General features: G+C 46.0%; 1 protein-coding gene across 1 annotated transcript in view; it reads left to right on the top strand.

Moving 5' to 3' along the window:
• Positions 1 to 21,022, top strand: part of VILL (villin like) — a 47,060-nt gene that overhangs the window by 8,745 nt on the left and 17,293 nt on the right. Inside the window, exons 2-7 of the mRNA XM_033165552.1 lie at positions 9,158 to 9,237; positions 13,863 to 13,937; positions 17,457 to 17,653; positions 18,642 to 18,750; positions 20,027 to 20,137; positions 20,490 to 20,689. Coding sequence (XP_033021443.1) covers positions 9,160 to 9,237; positions 13,863 to 13,937; positions 17,457 to 17,653; positions 18,642 to 18,750; positions 20,027 to 20,137; positions 20,490 to 20,689 — 770 coding nt within the window. The 5' untranslated portion in view covers positions 9,158 to 9,159. The remainder of the gene's footprint in view (positions 1 to 9,157; positions 9,238 to 13,862; positions 13,938 to 17,456; positions 17,654 to 18,641; positions 18,751 to 20,026; positions 20,138 to 20,489; positions 20,690 to 21,022) is intronic.

Here is a 21,022-nt window from a genome sequence, read left to right as displayed (position 1 = left end):
AAAGGGCACATTATGAATTATGAGAGTGTGCTGTGGGCTCCAGTCACAAAATGGCTGCCGTGGGGGGGCATGACATAACACAAAATGGCTGCCGTGAGGGCGTGCGGTAACACAAGATTGCTGCTTCTCCTCACCCCACCTCTCCCAGGAAAACCTCATGACTGGGGGCCCTGCCTGAGGGTGCCAGTGAAGACCTTTGTGGGTTGCCACGGTGGCCACGGGCACTGGGTTGGTGACTCCTGAAGCAAGCGTTGTTGAATTGAGCAGGCCTTGGCTCCAGAGCATTATTGCAGGAGGGATTCATCTGCATACCCCCAAATGCAGCTTTGCACACTATTAAAGTGCTCTGTTGTCCTGCTGCAACAAATCGACATGGGGAGGGCGGGAGGAATTGGCATTTGTGATGCGAGCGGTGGGGGAACTGAAATGAAAAAGTGTGGGAAGGACAAATGATTAATGGGACAATGCGCACACACCCCGCAAGCAGAATCAGGGCATTGTCATATATAGCTACTCTCCCCATAAACGAATTGGAACAAATGAAGACCAAATACAATCTAACCTCCTCATAAGCTTTGTGCAAGCAAATCAGGAAGAATTCTCAATAAACAGGTTGCCTGCAGGAGTCCCGTGTTGAGGGCTGAAAAAATCCAGAACATGCATTTAAGGTTAACTGAGGGAGCAGTGTAAGGTCATGGGGTCAAAGGCCGGTTTTTGTAATGGGATCTAGTGGTGGACTGGCTGGTTAAAGAATGATGGGACACCTACAGGGAAGGGTCCAAAGTTCAGTGGGTGAGCATGTGATGTACGCAATGCCCATCTTCATTCACCAACATATCTGGCTAATCCAGGGGTGGACAACTTGGTGCTCTCAAGATGTTGTTGGACTACAACTCACATCAACACCAGGAGCCTGGCAAATGACCAGGAACAGCGGGAGTTGCAGTCCAACAGCATCTGACGGGGAACAGAGTTTTCCGTCCCCGACTTTAAAAATCCCAGGTTGGTCAAAAACAAAATGGCCTGTCGTAAATTTGTAACAAGTGAGCAACAGATAAATACAGACATGGATATGCACATGTCCAGTAAGGGGCTCAGCTTCCAGTGATTACCTCCTTTGACTGCTCAAACCGATACTGATGATTATATATGTGCCCGTAGTCTCCTTGATGTTGTTTGAAATACGGTTCTCTGTCTGTGAGTGGGGAGTCTAATTAGAAGCCGGCTGGTGTCATTTTAACCTGAATGACTGCCCACGAAACCAGGAAGTGGGAGTTCAAAAAACGTGCCTATTTTGGTTGTTGTGTAGCAATTGTCCATTTGTTAACATGCCTGTTCCAAACCAAGCCATCAGAGACCACAACTCTCTAGGGTTACAGAGACTTGAAAATAGAGTTGAGAAGGGGGGACTTTCATTCTCTCTCTCTCTCTCTCTCTCTCTCTCTCTCTCTCTCTCTCTCTCTCTCCAGTTTTAGGAACATTCAGAATAATTCCTTCCCCACCACCACCCAAAATATATTTTGACTTAGACCATGTCCTAGTCTGGTTAGGACGGGATGCAAATTCTTGTTGCTTTGTTGGCTTCTTTATATGCCCATTTTCTTGTCCCATTTCCCAAAATAATCCTTACTTTTGTTTTGACACGGGCATTCAGAAACATTCTTGCCCCAAGGGACAAAGTATTCTAGAAATGCATAATTTCTGATATACAGCAGAGGAAGGTTAAATGCAGTGGTACCTTAGGTTACAGATGCTTCAGGTTACAGGCGCTTCAGGTTGCAGACTCCGCTAACCCAGAAATAATGTGTCAGGTTAAGAACTTTGCTTCAGGATAAGAACAGAAATCGTGCTCTGGCGGCGCAGCGGCAGCGGGAGGCCCCATTAGCTACAGTGGTGCTTCAGGTTAAGAACAGTTTCAGGTTAAGAACGGACCTCCGGAACGAATTAAGTTCTTAACCCGAGGTACCACTGTAGTAGCTGAAAAACCTACTTTGTATGGAATGACAAGAATTGTATTTCCAGGATCTCCACTCATTTGGGTGCTGGGTATGACATTATTGACCTCAATAAAATATTGGCACCAGATTTTGCACACGGGAAAAACCCCTAACTTTTTAAAAGTATAGTTGAGAGTGACAGGTTTCAGTCAGTGTGGACTTTCACATGATCAGAATCTGTGGAATAATCTAGGCAACAAGCAGAGAGCCTTGAAGTATTTTGTAGACAGAAGTAATTAGTTCACCATATCTTGGCTTAATGACCCGAAATATGAGCAAGCCTTTTGGTTGTATGTGAGGCCCGTTCCATCTTCCTTTCTTGCAAGCCACAATTCAGCAAAGTTATCCATTTTATCTGAATTGGGGAAACAAACCAGGATCCTAAACCAACTTCAAACCCTGGTTAAGGATAGGGGCTTGTTGTGAAGTTGGTGACCATGGTTTCTCAGTTAAGATGAAACAGGAAACTGTGGTTGGTTAGAGACTTCATCGTTGCATTCAGGTATTCCGCTTAGGGGGGAACAAAGGGGCTGTGGGCAAAGGACTCGTTCATATCTTGGCTTATAAAGCTTAAATACCGGTAGGATCATTTGAACCGGGTCAGTGTCCTACCATTTACCACACCACCATCAATATTGGAGCTGCATAATTTACTTTATTAGATGCAATAGCTGGATGCTTGAAACCAATATCGTAAACCAGGGATGAGGAACCTGTGGCCGTCCAGATGTTGCTGGGCTCCCCATCAGCCCCAGTCTACACTGACTAGCAGTGACTGTCCAGGGTCTCAGGCAGAGGACATTCCTTGCCCTACCTGGGGATGCTGGGAATTGAAGCTACATTCAAGGCAAATGTTCTTCCACTGAGCTATGGCCCTTCAGATATCAAGATAACGTGTGAGCTTTATTATATTGGAGACTGTTCAGAATTGGCTTCTGCTTCTCCTCGGGTTCTGAAGTGGTGTGGCCTCCAGGGAGGACTGTACCGCACAATAGCTCTGAATGCCTTTCTCTTCAATGGAAGGGCAGTCCTTAAGCAAACAACTCTCTCAGCTCTGGGTTTCATGTGGGGTTACGGACTCAGACCAGTTTCCTCTGGCCTCTATTTACTTGCGTCTTGAAATTGCAGGCGTGACTTTCATGTGAGGCAACTCTCTTCTCCCTGGGCACAAAGAGCCAGCTTAGGAGAGGAGGGTGGGGAAGGGTGGGGCTTAAGACGAGGAAACTCTCAGGGATTTTAGTTGACAGAAACCTGACAATAAAACTGCGAAGTCGGCCGCACCTCACGACACAGTTAACGTCCCGTGAATGGCTGGGGGAAAAGACGGCAAGGTGCGTTGGCACGTTGAGTCCAACAAACCAAGCGGAGCCAGTCACACCTCAGGGTCAAACTAGATGTGAGATTCAAAAAATGTTCTACGGCCCCATCTGGACATTTCTAGCAGTATCTCTGGGGGCCAATTTTAATCCTCAAGGGCAAGTTTTAATAGGACAGACTTAAAACGATGAGCGTGCTTGAGGCTGTTTTACTGGAACAGGGAGGAGAGGGGGGGGATAATTAAAAGAGGTATTCCTAGTGGAGTACAGCAGGCAGGCTGCGCCTTCATGTTGTCTAAGGCCACATTCACAGCATACATTTAATGCTCTGCGGCAGCCAGGGCTTCCCAAACTTGGGTCTCCAGCTGTTGTTGGACTACAGCTCCCATCATCCAAAGAGAGCAGGACCAGTGGTCAGGGAACATGAGAATTGTAGTCCAACAACAAGTTTGGGGAAACCAGCTCTATGATGCCACTTTAAGCAAGCATGGCTTCCCCCCCTCCCAAAGAATTATGGGAGTTGTGGCTGGTTCAGAGTTGCCAGGAGAGCCCCTAATCCCTTCACAGAACTACCAGTTTTAACAGTCAATCCCTTGAGGGGAGGTATGAGAAATGTCCCTGTTTTCATCTGAGGAATGCTGGAGGGTATGGAGGGTATGATTTGAATGCAGAAGAGCCTGACTTCTATCCCTTGCAGCTACAAGGGCCAGATCGCAGGAGATAGGAAGGAATATTGCCTGAAACCCTGCAGAGCCCCTCCCAGTCAACATAGACCAGGCTTCCTCAACCTCGGCCCTCCAGATGTTTTGAGACTACAATTCCCATCATCCCTGACCACTGGTCCTGCTAGCTAGGGATCATGGGAGTTGTAGGCCAAAAAACATCTGGAGGGCCGAGGTTGAGGAAGCCTGGCATAGACCAAGTGCAGCCAATGTGGTGCCCTCTGGATGTTTTCAGACTACAACTCCCATCATCCCTGACCATTGGCCATGTTGGCTGGGGCTACTGGTGCCATCTCGGGGGGGGGGCTGGGTGCCAAGGCACCCACAAACTTTTCACTGTGGGTGCCCGGCTGGGCGACCCAATGCGCCTTTCATGTGATGTCAGACGCCAAGGCCTGATGGGGCCTGTCACAGCCATGGGAGGACCCAATGGGGCTTGTCGCACCATGTGACATCATGAATGCGCTGCATTTGGCCACATCGTACTATGTGATGTCACAGGTGCAGAACCTGGCATACCTGGCTGGGGCTGATGGAAGCTGGAGGCATTTGGAAGGAATTTTGTTTGGTGCAGTCAATACAAAGATTGATGGACCACAGATTTGAACTCGGTGCAAGGCAGGTTGCTGTGGGTGGATGCAGTGCTTTTTTCTGGGGGTACGCGGGGGTACACATACCCCTAAACATTGAGTTGGATTTGTGGCGCTGCGGAGGGGTTACTTTGTACTTGTTGGTGCAGCACTTTGACCGACAATTGGGAAACACTGGCCTGCGAGTGCTCCAATTGGAGAACAGCCTTTACCAAAGGTGTCCTGGGCTTTGAAACCAAATAGAAAATTCTTTTCAGTAGCACCTTAGAGACCAACTGTGTTTGTTCTTGGTATGAGCTTTCGTGTGCAGGCTTTGAAGACACTCGAACTCAGGACGCAAGGGAGAAACGTGCTAAGAGAAAGGCACACTTGGCAAATCCACACCGTGATCAACTCCCGCCCGGAAACCAATGTCCCCACTGTGGAAGGACGTGTGGATCCAGAATTGGCCTCCACAGTCACTTACGGACTCTATGTTGTGGGGATAACCAACTTCTGGGATAACCAGTAATTCTGGAGTGCCTGCTCCCACTGGTTATGATGGGTCCGCTGGTTATGAGGTTTAGCTGAAGGTCGTGAGAAGTTGTTTGGAGTTCGTTACGAAGGTTTCTGAAGGTTTCTGAAGGTTCCGAAGAGGAAAGGATAGACAGAGCAAAAGTAAGCGGCCAAAAGTAAGTGGCCAAAATAAAATAAGAAATAAGAGACTGCAGTCAATGGTGGAGTTGCGCTCTCCCAACTACTACTCTATGCGTTGGTTTCTCTTTCGCTTTCTCTCTTGCTTGTCTCGCATCAGTTGTTCTCTCTTTGCTTGTCTCGCGCACTCTACACAACGCTACAGAGAGCAGGGGCCATTTATTGATAAACTGAACAACGTCATAGCATTTGCACAAACCAATCATAACATTGCATTTGGCTATGTTTCCGGGCGGGAAACAGCTTTCCGACCGTTACTAGAGGCTTTTCTGGCGCTCTTTCTTGCAAGAGCGGAGTGATCCAGGCAGCAAACCTTGGCCGGATCTCATTTTCTTCCGTGCATAGCGCAGAAGGTTTTTGCAAAGCGGCAAAGCGCGGGAAATCACCAAAAACGTATTCCCACACTATGTTAAGGCAGTGTTCGTGGAAGACAATCTTACTCAGTCACGAGTGATCGCCAAAGAAGAAGAAGACCCCTAAACATTTTGTGAATCTAAGTTTGGCCTCATTGAGGGGCAGTGTTTCAATATGAGTAGGAAAATGAGAGTACCCCAAAACATTTTTTTTAAAGAAAAAAACAAACCACTGGTTGGATGAAACCTCAACCCACAACAGCTTGTCATTGATTGGTTGATTAGTTCCTCTGAAATAAGGATCAGTGTCAATTCCATAGAAAAAAGACAAGCAAAGAAATTGTTTGCAATGGTTCAGAGGCAGTGTCTTCCTCCTACCTACCGGTATTTCCTGTTGCAGCTCATGCCAGAAAAATGGCTTGACCTTCTGCCTATGTTGTTTGGAACATGGGAGCATTACTGACTGTCATTTCAAACACTTTAGCAAAAACAACCAGGAAACAGTGCAAGCAGGAAGGATAGGCTCAGATCAATGCGGAATTTAAATGTGCAAAGAATGCTGATGGAAAATGGAATGCAATCGAGTTTGGTGGGTCTGTCTGTTTGTTTGCTTTACGACAAGCAAATCTGAAACAGGTGACTGGATCAAGGGAACGGCATTAAAACAGAAGCTTTTAAGAGGGAGGCTATTAGGGAGTCCAACTTTTTAATCTGAAATGCTTCCGGTCTGCCGTGAGGAATTTCAGCTCGGAGACCTTTCTGTTTATTTAACTTCTGGAACTATAAAAAGTTCGGGATAAATGATTTGCACGGCTACTCGTACTTAGCTGCGGATCCTTTTGCTCCAGGATGTTGTTCTGCATGCTGGCTTTGGGAAAGGCTGACAAAAAAAAACCCCTCGGAGAATCAGTGCACTGGTGGCTATCGGCCATTCTATCAAGGTTTGGAGCTTCCATATGCAATGGCAATATACCTCTGGCAAAGGGATGGGGAGAAATTAGAATCATAGAATCCTAGAGTTGGAAGAGACCACAAGGGCCATCCAGTCCAACACCCTGCCAAGCAGGAAACACCATCAAAGCATTCCTGACAGATGGCTGTCAAGCCTCCGCTTAAAGACCTCCAAAGAAGGAGACTCCACCACACTCCTTGGCAGCAAATTCCACTGCCGAACAGCTCTCACTGTCAGGAAGTTCTTCCTCATGTTTAGGTGGAATCTTCTTTCTTGTAGTTTGAATCCATTGCCCCGTGTCCGCTTCTCTGGAGCAGCAGAAAACAACCTTTCTCCCTCCTCTATATGACATCCTTTTATATATTTGAACATGGCTATCATATCACCCCTTAACCTTCTCTTCTCCAGGCTAAACATACCCAGCTCCCTAAGCCGTTCCTCATAAGGCATTGTTTCCAGGCCTTTGACCATTTTGGTTGCCCTCTTCTGGACACGTTCCAGCTTGTCAGTATCCTTCTTGAACTGTGGTGCCCAGAACTGGACACAGTATTCCAGGTGAGGTCTGACCAGAGCGGAATATAGTGGTACTATTACCTCCCTTGATCTAGACGCTATACTCCTATTGATGCAGCCCAGAATTGCATTGGCTTTTTTAGCTGCTGCATCACACTGTTGACTCATGTCAAGTTTGTGGTCTACCAAGACTCCTAGATCCTTTTCACATGTACTGCTCTCAAGCCAGGTGTCACTTCAGCTTCCTGTAAAAATGCGTGTATCAGGGAAATTGCATGTGAAATGTGTGTGTGTGTTGGGAGAAATTTGCATTAAAATGCTAACAAACTTTCGAGAGGACTAAATAAATAAATAAATCAGAAACTGATGCAAAAGTTTGGAGAAATGAAGGCTGGGGAAATGACCTTCTAGGAAGCCATTCTTGATGTAATGATTAGGGAGGTCAGGAGTTCAACTGGCCCTTGTTCCTGTGTGTTTAACGGTACAGTGGTATCTTGCTTTTAGAACAGCTTAGTTTATGAACAACTTGGATTAAGAACGCTGCAAACCCAGAAGTAGGTGTTCCGGTTTGTGAACTTTGCCTTGGAAGCTGAACATGTTCCGCTTCCTGTTGAGTGTGTTTCGTTTGTAAATTGAGTCCCCCACTGCTTATCAGAGGCTTATCCTGTTGAGTCTGTCGGCTGTTGAGTCCTGAGCACCCATGCAACACAGAGGTGATATTTGGAGCTTTTGTTTTTGCTTCAAAAATTGCATTTTTGTTTGTGCGGCTTTTTCGTTTATTTGACTGTGACTTGTTTTTGTGACTGTGTGGAACCCAGTTAAGCTACTGATTGATTGATTGATTGATTGATTGTGTGACTGCAGAAATGGATAGAAGCCACCCATCCATTGCACGTAAGGGGAAAAAATTAAACTTTTTATCATCTACAATACTGTCTTATTTATTTTATAGTACAATACATTGATTATTGCTTTCTTTTTATGGATCAATGGTCTCGTTAGATGGTAAAAATTCATGTTAAATTGTTGTTTTAGGGTTTGTTTTTAAAAGTCTGGAACGGATTAATCCATTCTGATTACTTTCTATGGGAAAGCGCGCCTTGGTTTTGGTTTTGGAACAGACTTCCGGAACGGATTAAGCATGGGAACCAAGGTGCCACTGTAGTTTGATCTGCAGCAATTGGCAGCTGGTCATTCCCCCTGCCGCCTGCTCGAAATGTTGGTGACAGAGCTAACAATACTGTTTGCCATTCCTGCATAAAGGATGCTAAAAGTTACATGAGGTCCCCCAATAATGGAATAAATTGAACTAGGTTTCCCCCTCATCATTTATTGTTGTTGTTGTTCAGTCGTTCAGTCGTGTCCGACTCTTCGTGACCCCATGGACCAGAGCACGCCAGGCACGCCTATCCTCCACTGCCTCTCGCAGTTTGGCCAAACTCATGTTGGTAACTTCGAGAACACTGTCCAACCATCTCATCCTCTGTCGTCCCCTTCTCCTTGTGCCCTCCATCTTTCCCAACATCAGGGTCATTTCCAGGGAGTCTTCTCTTCTCATGAGGTGGCCAAAGTACTGGAGCCTCAACTTCAGGATCTGTCCTTGTCCTTCCAGTGAGCACTCAGGGCTAATTTCCTTCAGAATGGATAGGTTTGATCTTTTTGCAGTCCATGGGACTCTCAAGAGTCTCCTCCAGCACCATAATTCAGGATCTGTCCTTCCAGTGAGCCCCATCATTTATGCATTTATGTAATTATTTTATTGTGTTTATATCTTACTCCCCCCCTCCAAGTTGCTCAAGGTGGCACACACAGTTCTCCCCCTCCTCATTAAATCCCCACAACAACCCTGTGAGGTAGGCTAGGCTGAGAGGCAGCGAGTGGCCAAAGGTCACCCACCCAGTGAGCGTCATAGCCAAGTGGGGATTCGAACCACGACACCTTGCTGGCTCTCATTTCAGCAAAATATGTACTTAAAAAAAAACACACAAAAACTTCACCTCTTCTTTTTTTCTTTTTTCCAGTAATGATGGCTGACGCTGAAGCAGACGTGGGACTCCCCAATATTGAGAGGAAGCCAGGCCTCCAGATATGGACCATAGAGGTACAGTACAGTCGGCATCCTCCATACAGCACCTGTATTTTTCGCAGGGTGACATAACACAGTGTTCACTCCTCAGGCTGTTAGTATTTTGCAGGAGAGACTCAGGCGCATAGCAGAAATTTCAGTTTTTTTGCAACTGAGGTGGATCTGAGTGCGGGTTTTTTTGCGGTTAGGAAAGCAACGGGAGAATGCCCTGGGAAGTGTGGAATGAGCAAGCGATTTATGGGAAGATGTAGAAACAGGCGAATCTGAAGACATCTGAAGGCAGCCCTGTTTAGGGAAGCGTTTAATGTTTGACGGACTATTGTGGTTTTTTAAAATAAGAAATCAATTTTATTAAATTTTACAAAGAAAAAAAACAAAGAACATTACATAACACTATAAACACACTTATATACATATTTTCCACAATAAGAACTAAAAAGAAAGGAGGAAAAAAAGAAAAAGTAGAAGATAAACAAGAAAAAGAAAAGAAATACTTTTCATAACCAGAAATATTGTATTTTAATATTCTGTTGGAAGCCGCCCAGAGTGGCTGGAGAAACCCAGCCAGATGGGCGGTGTATAAATAAATTATTATTATTATTATTATTATTATTATTATTATTATTATTATTGACAAATGCTCATTGTCATATATACTCCCCACAGACAAATCAGAACAAAAGCTCAGTAAAGTCTAACTGCCGTGTAAGCTTTGGACAAGCAAATCAGGATAAATGCTTGATAAAGAAAAGGTCGTGTGGCAGAGCTCACCTTTTCATTTTCAGTTGGGTTGTTAAATTATACATTAATTAGCTGAACCTAATTGTCTTGCCGAAGGCAAGGTGGTTCCTTTAAAATGAGATTCAGAAGCAAGTGAGTGAGAAGATTAAAGGCTTTATTCTAAAACAGCGAACAATGTATACATACCAAGGAAGAACTTCAACCTGCCACTTGGAAGCCCTCAAGTAGCCTCAGTTTGCAGGGCCATGCGGCCGACCAGTCTGTGCACAAGCTTCAAAGAAACTCCTCCCAAGACGTCCGATTTTATAGATTTTATAGATAGCCGCGGCCACCCCCCCAACATCAAAGAAGATACTGTAATGAATCAGATCTAAGTTAGGGGATGTTCAGAAACCCACGGTGTGTTAGGAGTTAATGGGCTCCCCAGTTTGAGTGGCAGATACCCCTTGGGAGGCGGGACATTCCGCTCTTTAAAAGGAGGGAGCAGCCGTTAGTGTGAGATAGGAGAGTGGTGACTGGAAGATGGAGGGTGTGGGGCCAGGTTAGTTTTAGGTTAGGTTAGGTTAGGATTGTTGAAGATGTGTACATGTTGCTGAAAGGAAGAATCTACACTGTTAAGAAACTAAGCTTATGAACCATTACTGAAACCGTTATGTTCTATAAGAAATAAAGATCTCTTGTTGTTGAGCTAAGAAAATATCGTCGTTCTTTTGGTCCAGCGAGTTATATAGACTCTTGAGGAGGGGAACTCAGGGAAAGGACAAAACTAAACTGAAAGGGGATAGTTTGTGTCTTGGAGTTCCCTCAGGAGGGGCTAGTGGGCGGAAACCTTGGCATTGCCACAGAGTTGCTAAGAGGGCTTAGCTAACTGATATAGTGAGGGATCTAATGAAAGAGAGACCCCGAACTGTAGGCAAAGGAGAGGTTAACCCCTGAAGCCCAGAGCAGAAGATATAACCGGCCACGGCCGCTGGACAGGAAAACTCCCGTTACTAAGAAATTCCCAGATTATTAATCAAAGGGAAGTGAAACAACAGACGGACCTCAGAGGGACAGGTGGGGTGCATTGTAGTTTGACCCAGAACACCTGATTAAAAATTCACTTAGTAACGAGGGGAGAGTGAAGTGGAGGTTCGTCACAGATACGCAGCATAATCCTCCACAACTGATTAAGGCAGCTGAGTGTGGAGTTTCACCTCCTCCCAGTGTTCTCAAGACATCTAAGACTGTTCTCACACCATCGAAAAACTTAACAAGAGCGAGGGAGGTGGAAGGAACAGAGGCAGGAACGGCTCCTTGCCAGATCACTAAACTCCTCAATACATTTTGTTTTCCAGATGCATTTCTCATACACACATATTGAATAATAATAATAATAATAATAATAATAATAATAATAATAATAATAATAATAATTTATTTATACCCCGCCCATCTGGCTGGGCTTCCCCAGCCACTCTGGGCAGCTTCCAACAAAATATTAAAATACAATAATCCATCGAACATTAAAAGCTTCCCTAAACAGGGCTGCCTTCAGATGTCTTCTAAAAGTCTGGTAGTTGTTTATTTCCTTGACATCTGATGGGAGGGTGTTCCACAAGGCCGGTGCCACTACCGAGAAGGCCCTCTGCCTGGTTCCCTGTAACCTCACTTCTTGCAGTGAGGGAACCGCCAGAAGGCCCTCGGAGCTGGACCTCAGTGTCCGGGTAGATCGATGGGGGTGGAGACGCTCCTTCAGATATGTTGTTGTTGTTGAGGCGTTCAGTTGTGTCCGACTCTTCGTGACCCCATGGACCAGAGCACGCCAGGCACGCCTATCCTTCACTGCCTCCCACAGTTTGGCCAAACTCATGTTAGTAGCTTCGAGAACACTGTCCAACCATCTCATCCTCTGTCGTCCCCTTCTCCTTGTGCCCTCCATCTTTCCCAACACCAGGGTCTTTTCCAGGGAGTCTTCTCTTCTCATGAGGTGGCCAAAGTACTGGAGCCTCAACTTCAGGATCTGTCCTTCTAGTGAGCACTCAGGGCCGATTTTCCTTTCGAACTGCTAGGTTGGCAGGAGCAGGGACCGAGCAACGGGAGCTCATCCCGTTGCGGGGATTCAAACCGCCAACCTTCTGATCGACAAGCCCTAGGGTTTGTGGTTTAACCCACAGCGCCACTGGGTCTTAAAAAAAAGGCATCAAGACAACAGCAAACTTGATGTCCGCCAATAGGTGAGAAAGAAGATGAGCATATTATTACAGCTCTTCCAAAAACTTTGTTCTTACACCTCTGGATAAGGAAACGTTTAACATGGACTTCATAACAGCTTCACTCCTTAGCATTCCTGCTTGGCCACAGCCTAGGCACCAGCATGTACTAGCTAGTCAAAACCCTGAAATGCATATGAGCTTCATGTGAATTGGCTCTAGGTTAGAAAGCTGCCTCCTGGGAGTCTGTTCCCGAGCTTCCCAGAACAGCAACTTCATTCTTCTCTGATCATCTTGTGCCTTGGTGTAAAGGCTAGCAACTCCCTAAAGAATTCTGCAAACATGGCTGAGGGGAACAGATGGCTGGAGATGGACCTCAGTCCTCCATCTCTGAAATGGATTTAAAAAATAAATTAAAAAAATGTCCAGCCTCGCAAGTGAGTCTGCAAAAGTTACTAGTCCTCAATCATTGGCCTAGGTTGGTCAGATTTAGTACATTATTGCACTGAAATTAACTCTCACCTATAAAAGCTCCCCTGGAGTAGGCTTACAAGTTTGCTTTCATGATGGGGTGATAGCCACCCACCCTTTGGAATGGAAAGGTTTTGGGCGAAGGTTCAACCTTTCGATTTCTGCCTGTCACCCAGCAGTTGAAAGCAGTTGAACTCTGCCAGAAATAAAGAATAGGACTCATTGTTCTGATTCTGGAATAATTTGCTATGGGATTTTTATTTGCTTTTCGTTTCATTACATTTCTATACTGCCCTTCATCTGAGAATCACAGGGCGATTTACAACATAAAACGGTGAAAGTGCAGAACATAGCAACAAGCGGGAAACAATACACCCTAATGTTTAAAAGGCTGCGGTATTTCTTTTGTTTATTAAATTTCTAGTTGACTTTAAGTTGTCTTTGGTTAACTATGGCCCACTATACTAAAGTCTTGCCAGATCAATCCAGAATGCTTAAAAAGGGAAGAATCTGGGCTTGCCATTTTACAGCCCCAAATGTACAAGCACCCGGGGGCCACCTGCCTCCACCCTTTTGTGACCCAGGCTGAAGTCGGAGAAGCCAATGCATCTTTAGTTCCTGCTTCTCTGCCGAACAAGTTTATCCAGTTTTGCAATTCGTGCTAGAGGTGAGGCGGAAAACTTTTCACGATTAATTAAGCCGAGAAGGATGTGTGAGGTTTTCCAAATGTGTATGTCGAGCCTCCATGTGCAGAAACTTTGGCAAGGAGGGAGGGGTGGTGGTTTGCAGGAAGGTTTGCTTATCTATTTCACAAAAATTATACACCCCTTAATTGTAGGTGGGGGACCTCGAAGCAGGTTACAAAAGGATAAAACAGTAAAATCCATAAAATTTTACAGTCATACTTTAAAGCGTTCAAAAGTTAAAATACTAACACGGTTCGAAGAACTGTCCTTGCACATCAGCTTGAGTCTGATGTATTCTAAAACACAATGAATTACTAACAACAACAACAACAACAACAACTGCTGTTATTTAAACATGTTGGCTTCCTTGTGTTCACATTTTTTAATATAAAAATTCTGTGTGGATTTATTAACGTTTTCTTAGCAATCTCCCCACCATGGCAAAACTTTTGACTGTAGAACTGAATCTCCTACAGCGAAGGTTGTCATCCTATCTCTTCATATCTTCTTAACTGGATTCTTATGCTTCTGTTGTTTGTTGTTATTTTAGAAAATGAAAATGGTTCCTCTTCCCGAGAAGGCCTATGGGAGTTTTTTTGAAGGGGACTGTTACATCATCTTAAACGTAAGTAGCTCTGCTAATGGTGACATAGGGTGGGAATGAATCATACAATCACAGAACTGTAGAGTTGCAAGGGATCCCAAGGGTCATCTAGTCCAACCCTCTGCAATGCAGGAATCCTGCCCAAAAAACAGGTAGCCAATCTTCTTTATGCACAAAGTAGCCGCCTTGCACCCTTGCAGGGTTTACGTGTTTGTGCAACAGGCGCAGTGGCGGATTTACGTATAAGCTAAACAAGCTATAGCTTAGGGCCCCACTGTCTTGGGCCCCCCCCCAAAAAAATCACTATTAATATACTTCTTAATTGTATTTCAGTTCAACAATTACTTTCATTAAATACATATTTTGTTATGTGCAAATGGCTTGAGATACCTATTGGGTCCATAAATTACCATGTCGCATATGTTCAACACAAAAAATGACGACAATTTGTTGTTGACAAAGGACAGCTGGACATATAAAGGGCCCCATTACCTTCAGTAGCTTAGGGCCTCGTCAAACCTAAATCCGGCCCTCAACAGGTGGAAATCAAGCAGGAGAAGCTCTTCATAGCAGAGCGCTGGAGAAAGCTTTACCCGGTGAATTTCTGCCTGCTGTGCGGCTGTTAAGCACACAGGAGTCCTATCGCTAAGAAAAAGAAGGGAGGCAGAATCCCTGATAGCTCAGTTGGTTGGAGCATGATGCTGATAACGCCAAGGTTGCAGGTTCGATCCCCGCATGGGAAGACGAAGCTTTGGCTAGGGTTCAACTTCAAGCTTTGTTTTAAGCCAGTGGGCATTGCCCCCTTGACACTGTGGGATGATTTCCAGTCATCGTGGGAAAGGGAGGTCATCAAAGAGGTTCAGTCCTGTGGATTGTCACACCTCTACCTGGAGTCTATGACGTACAATCAAGCTAGGACTGCAATCTCCCGGAGATTGAGCGATATTGCCAGACAAGAGGACATAGCCCAAGTGAAACCAGGGATGTTCCTAGGGGACCAGATATATCAAATGACACCGGCCCCTTATCTCGCGGAAATCCACTACGTGGAATACCGCAGACTCCTTACAGTGGCTAGACTAAACGCCCTTGATTCCGCGGTATTGTGGGGAAGGTACAAGGGAGTTCCATACACCCAGAGAACCTGTCATTGTACTATGGGCGTGGTTGAGTCTACCGAACATATTCTTCCGACTTGTCCTCTCTATGTAGAACTCAGGCAAAACCTTATAGCTCCACTTTTACGTCAATCTAGCTTTCTATCCAGAGAAAGACAGGTTTTATCCTTACTGAACAATGTCACTAGAAATACAGCCTCCCAGGTGGCTAAATTTCTTTTTCTAGCTTCTAAGCGTCGCAAGATTTTAATTGATTGCATCGATATGGGGCTATCTGTTTAGCTCCATTCCATTGAGGGTTATGTTTTCCTTTTCCCCCCTCAAAGTTCCTTCAGAGGTTTTTTAAAATTCTGTACAAATGTATTTTTTTTCCTGACTGATGGTCGAATTAAAGAATGTATGTACGTATCCCCGCATGGGACAGCTGCATATTCCTGCATTGCAGAGGGTTGGACTAGATGATCCTCGGGTTCCCTTCCAGCCCTACAATTCTATGATTCTATGCTCTTTGGCCTAGCTAGCCTGCTGTTGGGACAGTTTCATGGGCGTAGCCAAGAGAGGGGCAGGGAGGGGCAATAAAAATAAATAAAAATCATAATAAAAATCAATAAAAACACATAGAAAACTGAGATTCTGTCCCTCCCAAGCGAAAGGCCTGCCCCCTGGAAACCTTCGCCATGTTTGCATAGTTCCCCAGATCCCACCATGCTCAGAAAACAAGGCTCCCCTCCATTTCTCTGTGTTCACGGCCAAACTGTCCGTGCCCCCCTTCTCCCTCTTGCCCTCGACATGGATTTGTTCTCTTGCCATACCAATCGCTATGGTAACCTCTCCGAGGAGGTGTTTGGCAAATGTTTACTTTGTCGGAGAGAGCGAGAAGGTGCCAGAAAATTGGTTGCTGCGCATGTTGGAGCATGTATTGCGTTTCCGCCTCTCCCCCCCCCCTTCCTGGCAGTGCGCTATCTCTCAAGACCGTCTTAAGGGTGCTGCTGAGGGGGTTTTGCCCATTTTGGGGAAGGGTCACCTTTAATACACAGGCTGAGGAGGGGGTTTCCCTTGACAAATGACGTGTGTTTCATTGTGGCCGCGTTCACACCTTACGTTTAAAGCAGCATGATACCGCTTTAAACAGTCATAACGCCCCCCCTGAAGAGTTCTGGGAGTTGTAGTTTGCTAAGGGTGCTGAGGGTTGTTAGGGGACCCCTCCATCCCTCACAGAGCTACAGTTCCCAAAGTGGGTTTAACACTCAATCCCACTTGACAAGGAACTCTGGCCTCTGATCGTGTGCTGGCCCCAGGGGTGTGTCCGTGATGCGAGGTCCAAGTCCAGTCCTGGGTCAAGGGGTCCAAAGGAGGTCAGTCCGGCGGGGAGCAAGGCAGGGAGCAGGTCAAAGTCCAAGGCAGGTTCAGGCACAAGGTTGCAGGTTGAGCACACGCTTGCAACAAAGTTGCTCACGCAACTTGGGCTGGGTCTGGCTGGCTTTTATCTGGCCCTATGCTTAGGGCGGCCCCGATCCTCCGGAGATTTGCCTCTCCTCCGGGCCTGGAGGCGAGCACTCCTCCTGTAGGCACTTAACTCCCTTCGCCTCTCTGTCCTGAGCCTCTGCAGCTCAGGAGAGGCTGGTGGGTTACTGGACCCAGGGGCTGCCTCAGCTTCCTCTGAAGAGGCTGGGAGTGGAGCACCTGCAGGCAATGGGTCCTCCCTCCCATCAGGAGCCAGAGCAGACTCTGCTGATGCCTGCACCTGGGGATCCAGCACAGGTGGGGATCCTTCAGGCTCAAGCCCTGGCCCCGGCTCAGCTGGTTCTGGAGGCGGGGAATCCTGTGCAGGCTGGGATCCCTCAGGTTCAGCATCAGAGTCTGATTCCCAGGCCATCACAGATCGTCTCAAAACGCCTCTCATATCCATCTCGATATTTTATTGGTAAATGAGATTTGCTTTCTACTTGTTTCTGGCCCTGTGTCAGCTAGGGGTGTGGTGGTGGGGGGGAATTGCCTTTGGAAATGAATCTATCACATTCTCACCTCCCAAAGCAACGTGAGAATCGAAGGCATCCTTCAAAATCTGCAGCGACGTGAATTTTGTGGTGCTGTTCTCCAGCCAGCGCTTACAAAAATGCATATCTTAAGGGGAAGTATGTGTAAAGATGAAAATATCCAGGAAAATAACAGAGATGCGCTTGAAAAAAATGCATGTGCCAGACAAAACAGCAGACCAAACTATGTTTATTGGGGAGGAATTTGCACCAAAATGCTCAAGAATTTTCATGAAGATTTGGGTGGGTGTGTTTTTAAAAAATAAACTGCAGATTCCTGTAGAAATGTGGAAAACTGAATTTAAAACTGGGAAAATGAGAAACTGGGAGAACTGAAACGGACACATGCCCTTTTTAATTCCATTGATGCCCCCCTTCCATCGCAGAACACAAAGACACGTTCCGGATTCGCCACGGACCTGCACTACTGGATTGGGCACGATTCCTCCCAGGACGAACAAGGCGCGGCTGCTTTCTACGTGACTCAGATGGATGACCTGCTCGGCGGGAACCCCATCCAGCACCGAGAAGTGCAGGGACACGAGTCGGCAGCCTTTAAAAGTTATTTCAAGAACGGCATCATGTGAGTGCTGGGGAAAGGCTTGGTGGCTAGAAAGAAAGCCCACTCCATTTCAATGGGGCTTCTGTGGGAAAAACGGATAGAATCAGGCAACAGGCTGCCTCCTTTTTAGAACTCTTGCACTATTCCCACATTCAAAAGTAATACGAGCAACAATAAGGACTAGTAACTTTTATTTTATTTTTAAAAGGCAAGATTCTAACAACGGCACACAGTGTAGAACCGAGGCTCACTTCTTCCTGTCCACAGCTTCAGCCTGCTTTTCACCCACAGCAGGTTTGGGGAACCTTTGGCCCTCCAGATGTTGCTGAACTACAACTCTCCAGCCCCACCCTGGCCATTGTTGTAGTTGGCTGGGAGTTGTAGTTTAGCCACATCTGGGAGCGCCACAGGTTCCCCGTGTCTAATGTAGGAGATACTGCTCTCTTAAGGCTTTCACCCCTGGGCACCTGCAGGAATTTTTCCTGGGGGCGAGGGTCAAAGTAAAAGAGTGAAATGGGGGGCAGGTTAGTTTCACACCTGCAGAAAAGATGAATAATAGTGCCTATATACTTTACCTTCTCCTGCCCACCTAGCAGTTCGAAAGCAGGTCAGATGCAAGTAGATAAATAGGTACCGTTCTGGCGGGAAGGTAAACGACGTTTCCGTGCGCTGCTCTGGTTCGCCAGAAGCGGCTTAGTCATGCTGGCCACATGACCCAGAAAAATGTCTGCGGACAAACACCTGCTCCCTCGGCCAGCAAAGCGAGATGAGCACTGCAACCCCAGAGTCGTTCACGACTAGACTTAACTGTCAGGGGTCCTTTACCTTTACCTTTATACTTTACCTTTCACCTCAGTTTTTACAAGCGCCAGCTAGAAGCTTACTCAGGAAACTGGGGAACTGGATATCGTGGTTCTTCCAGGGGGCAACTGCCCACTTGCTCCCCACCCCATGGGCACACATGCCCCCATTCCCCCCCCCATTATTAAAACCTCCTTATCCCCAACAGCTATAAGAAGGGAGGAGTTGCTTCAGGGTTCAAGCATGTGGAGACCAACATGTACAATATCAAACGCCTCCTTCACGTCAAGGGGAGGAAACACGTCTCAGCTACAGAGGTAAGGAACTGGGCGAGAGCCTGGGGTTGGTTGTCATTTGGATGGTGGCGGAAATTGCCAATGCTCACTTATTCATCCACTTCCAAAACAGAAATCAGTCCAGTGAATGTGATTGGATTGGTTGTTGTTGTTGTTGTTTTCACTTTGCAAGTTATACGTGATTGGGGGCGGGGGGCGGAATCAGCATTGTGTTTCCTTCTCATTAAAATGAAAGGTGCAGAATTCTTTTTTTAAAATAATATTTATTTAAAACATTTCTTTACACATACAAATAACACAACTACACATTCAACAAATAAAAACAAAACATAACAACATAGATATTTCTTAAAACTAATGTTACTTCTTCACATTATAGTGGGACTTCCTCCTGCCTCCTCCTCCTCCTTTTCGTAACCTCCTAAATTCTCAACACTTCTAATCTAATCTCTAATAACAAAAATCATTAATATCTTATACCTATTAATCTATACCAGGCATGTCCAGCTCCGAAGAGACTGTGATCTACTCCCAGTATAAAAAACCTGGCAGTGATCTACCCATTGTCATTGGATTGCACAGAGTTTATTAGCTTTCCCCCTGTAACTTTTTGTACACGATAAGGATCCCGCGATCTACCTGGATCAGCCGGGGATCTACTGGTAGATCACGATCTACTGGTTGGACACCCCTGATCTATACTATACCATTAGCTAAATAATTAATCTTATATCTTATCTTAATCCTTATCATCTTCTATCTTAATCATCTATCTTCTACACTACAGTGGTAGACTTGTTATCTGGGGAACCGGGTTCGCGTCTCCACTCCTCCACATGCAGCTGCTGGGTGACCTTGGGCTAGTCACACTTCTCTGAAGTCTCTCAGCCCCACTCACCTCACAGAGTGTTTGTTGTGGGGGAGGAAGGGAAAGGAGAATGTTAGCCGCTTTGAGACTCCTTCGGGTAGTGAAAAGCGGGATATCAAATCCAAACTCTTCTTCTTCTTCTTCTACAGCCTAATTTATCCTCCAGTTATATCTTTACATCATCCCACACCATTCGTTTTGGTGCAAAGAAAGTAGTTGCGTAGAAATTTCCCATAGAATACAATGAGACAAATGCTTTTTCGGAAGTCGAATTGCAGCAGAACGTAAAGGTCACTGCCTGCGACAGATACAGGAAACGGATGCCTTCCGGCATCCCTAATCCCTAATTCCAACACCCTGCATTCTTTCCTGTGGCTTCTTGTTTTTTTTTTTTTTAAAAAAAATCCCTTTTCTTTTTCCTCCTGACAGGTAGATCTCTCCTGGAACAGTTTCAACAAAGGAGACGTCTTCCTGTTGGACCTCGGCAAAGTCTTGATTCAGTGGAACGGTCCCTTGTGCAACGTTGCAGAGAAATCAAGGGTGAGTGCTGGAAATCAGAGTGGCATCAATTCTGGTGCAGTTTTCGGGAAATGGCAATGCATAGCTCCGTTGGTAGAGCATGAGACTCTTAATCTCAGGGCCATGGGTTCGAGACCCACATTGGACGAAAAGATTCCTGCATTCCAGGGGGTGTTGGGTGTTGGACTACAATTCCCACCAGGCTTTGGACTACAATTCCCATCATTCTGTGATATCTGGGGCTGATGGGATTTGTAGTCCGGACTCCAACTTCTAGGGGAGGCTGGAGGAGACAATACAATGTTAGATTGACCAATGGTATTGACTTGGTGTTATGCATACTGATGCCTCCGTAATTCTCCCCGTCTTCTAGGCCATGGTCTTGGCGCGAAGTATCCGGGACGGCGAGAGGGGGGGCCGTGCTCAGATTGGCATCATCGACAATGAGAAGGACTGCCCAGACCTCATGCAGATCATGAAAGCGGTGCTGGGGGAGAGGCACGGGGAGCTGCGGGAAGCATTGCCTGACGAGAAAGCTGATGAACTTCAGAAAGCCAACGTCCGTCTTTACCAGTAAGCCTTGGGGAGTTATTTCTCCCTCCCTCCCTCTCTCTCTCTCCAAAAAAAGGCAGATGCCCAAAACTGGCCTGTTTTCTTTAGGCCCAAGAAATTTAAAAAAGCAACTCCCGTTGAATTTGAACCCCCCCCCCCAATTCTGTGATGGGAAAAGTGATGACGTCTCAAGGGCCTCCTTTGTATCACCGCAAACACCAGCTGAAGATTACGGTCATGTTAGCCGCCTTAGATAAAGGTGCCTTAGATTTGTACGTGCTGTGTTCAAATATAAAGCTTGCAATCTAACAGGGCACAACACGAAAGGAAAAAGGTGCGGGGAGGGAAGAGGAA

The sequence above is a fragment of the Lacerta agilis genome, chromosome 12 (assembly GCF_009819535.1).
Source record: "Lacerta agilis isolate rLacAgi1 chromosome 12, rLacAgi1.pri, whole genome shotgun sequence".
Taxonomy (NCBI): Eukaryota; Metazoa; Chordata; class Lepidosauria; order Squamata; family Lacertidae; genus Lacerta; species Lacerta agilis.
The sequence above is the reverse complement of the archived record's forward strand: the minus strand, read 5'-3'. Positions and strand labels throughout refer to the sequence as shown.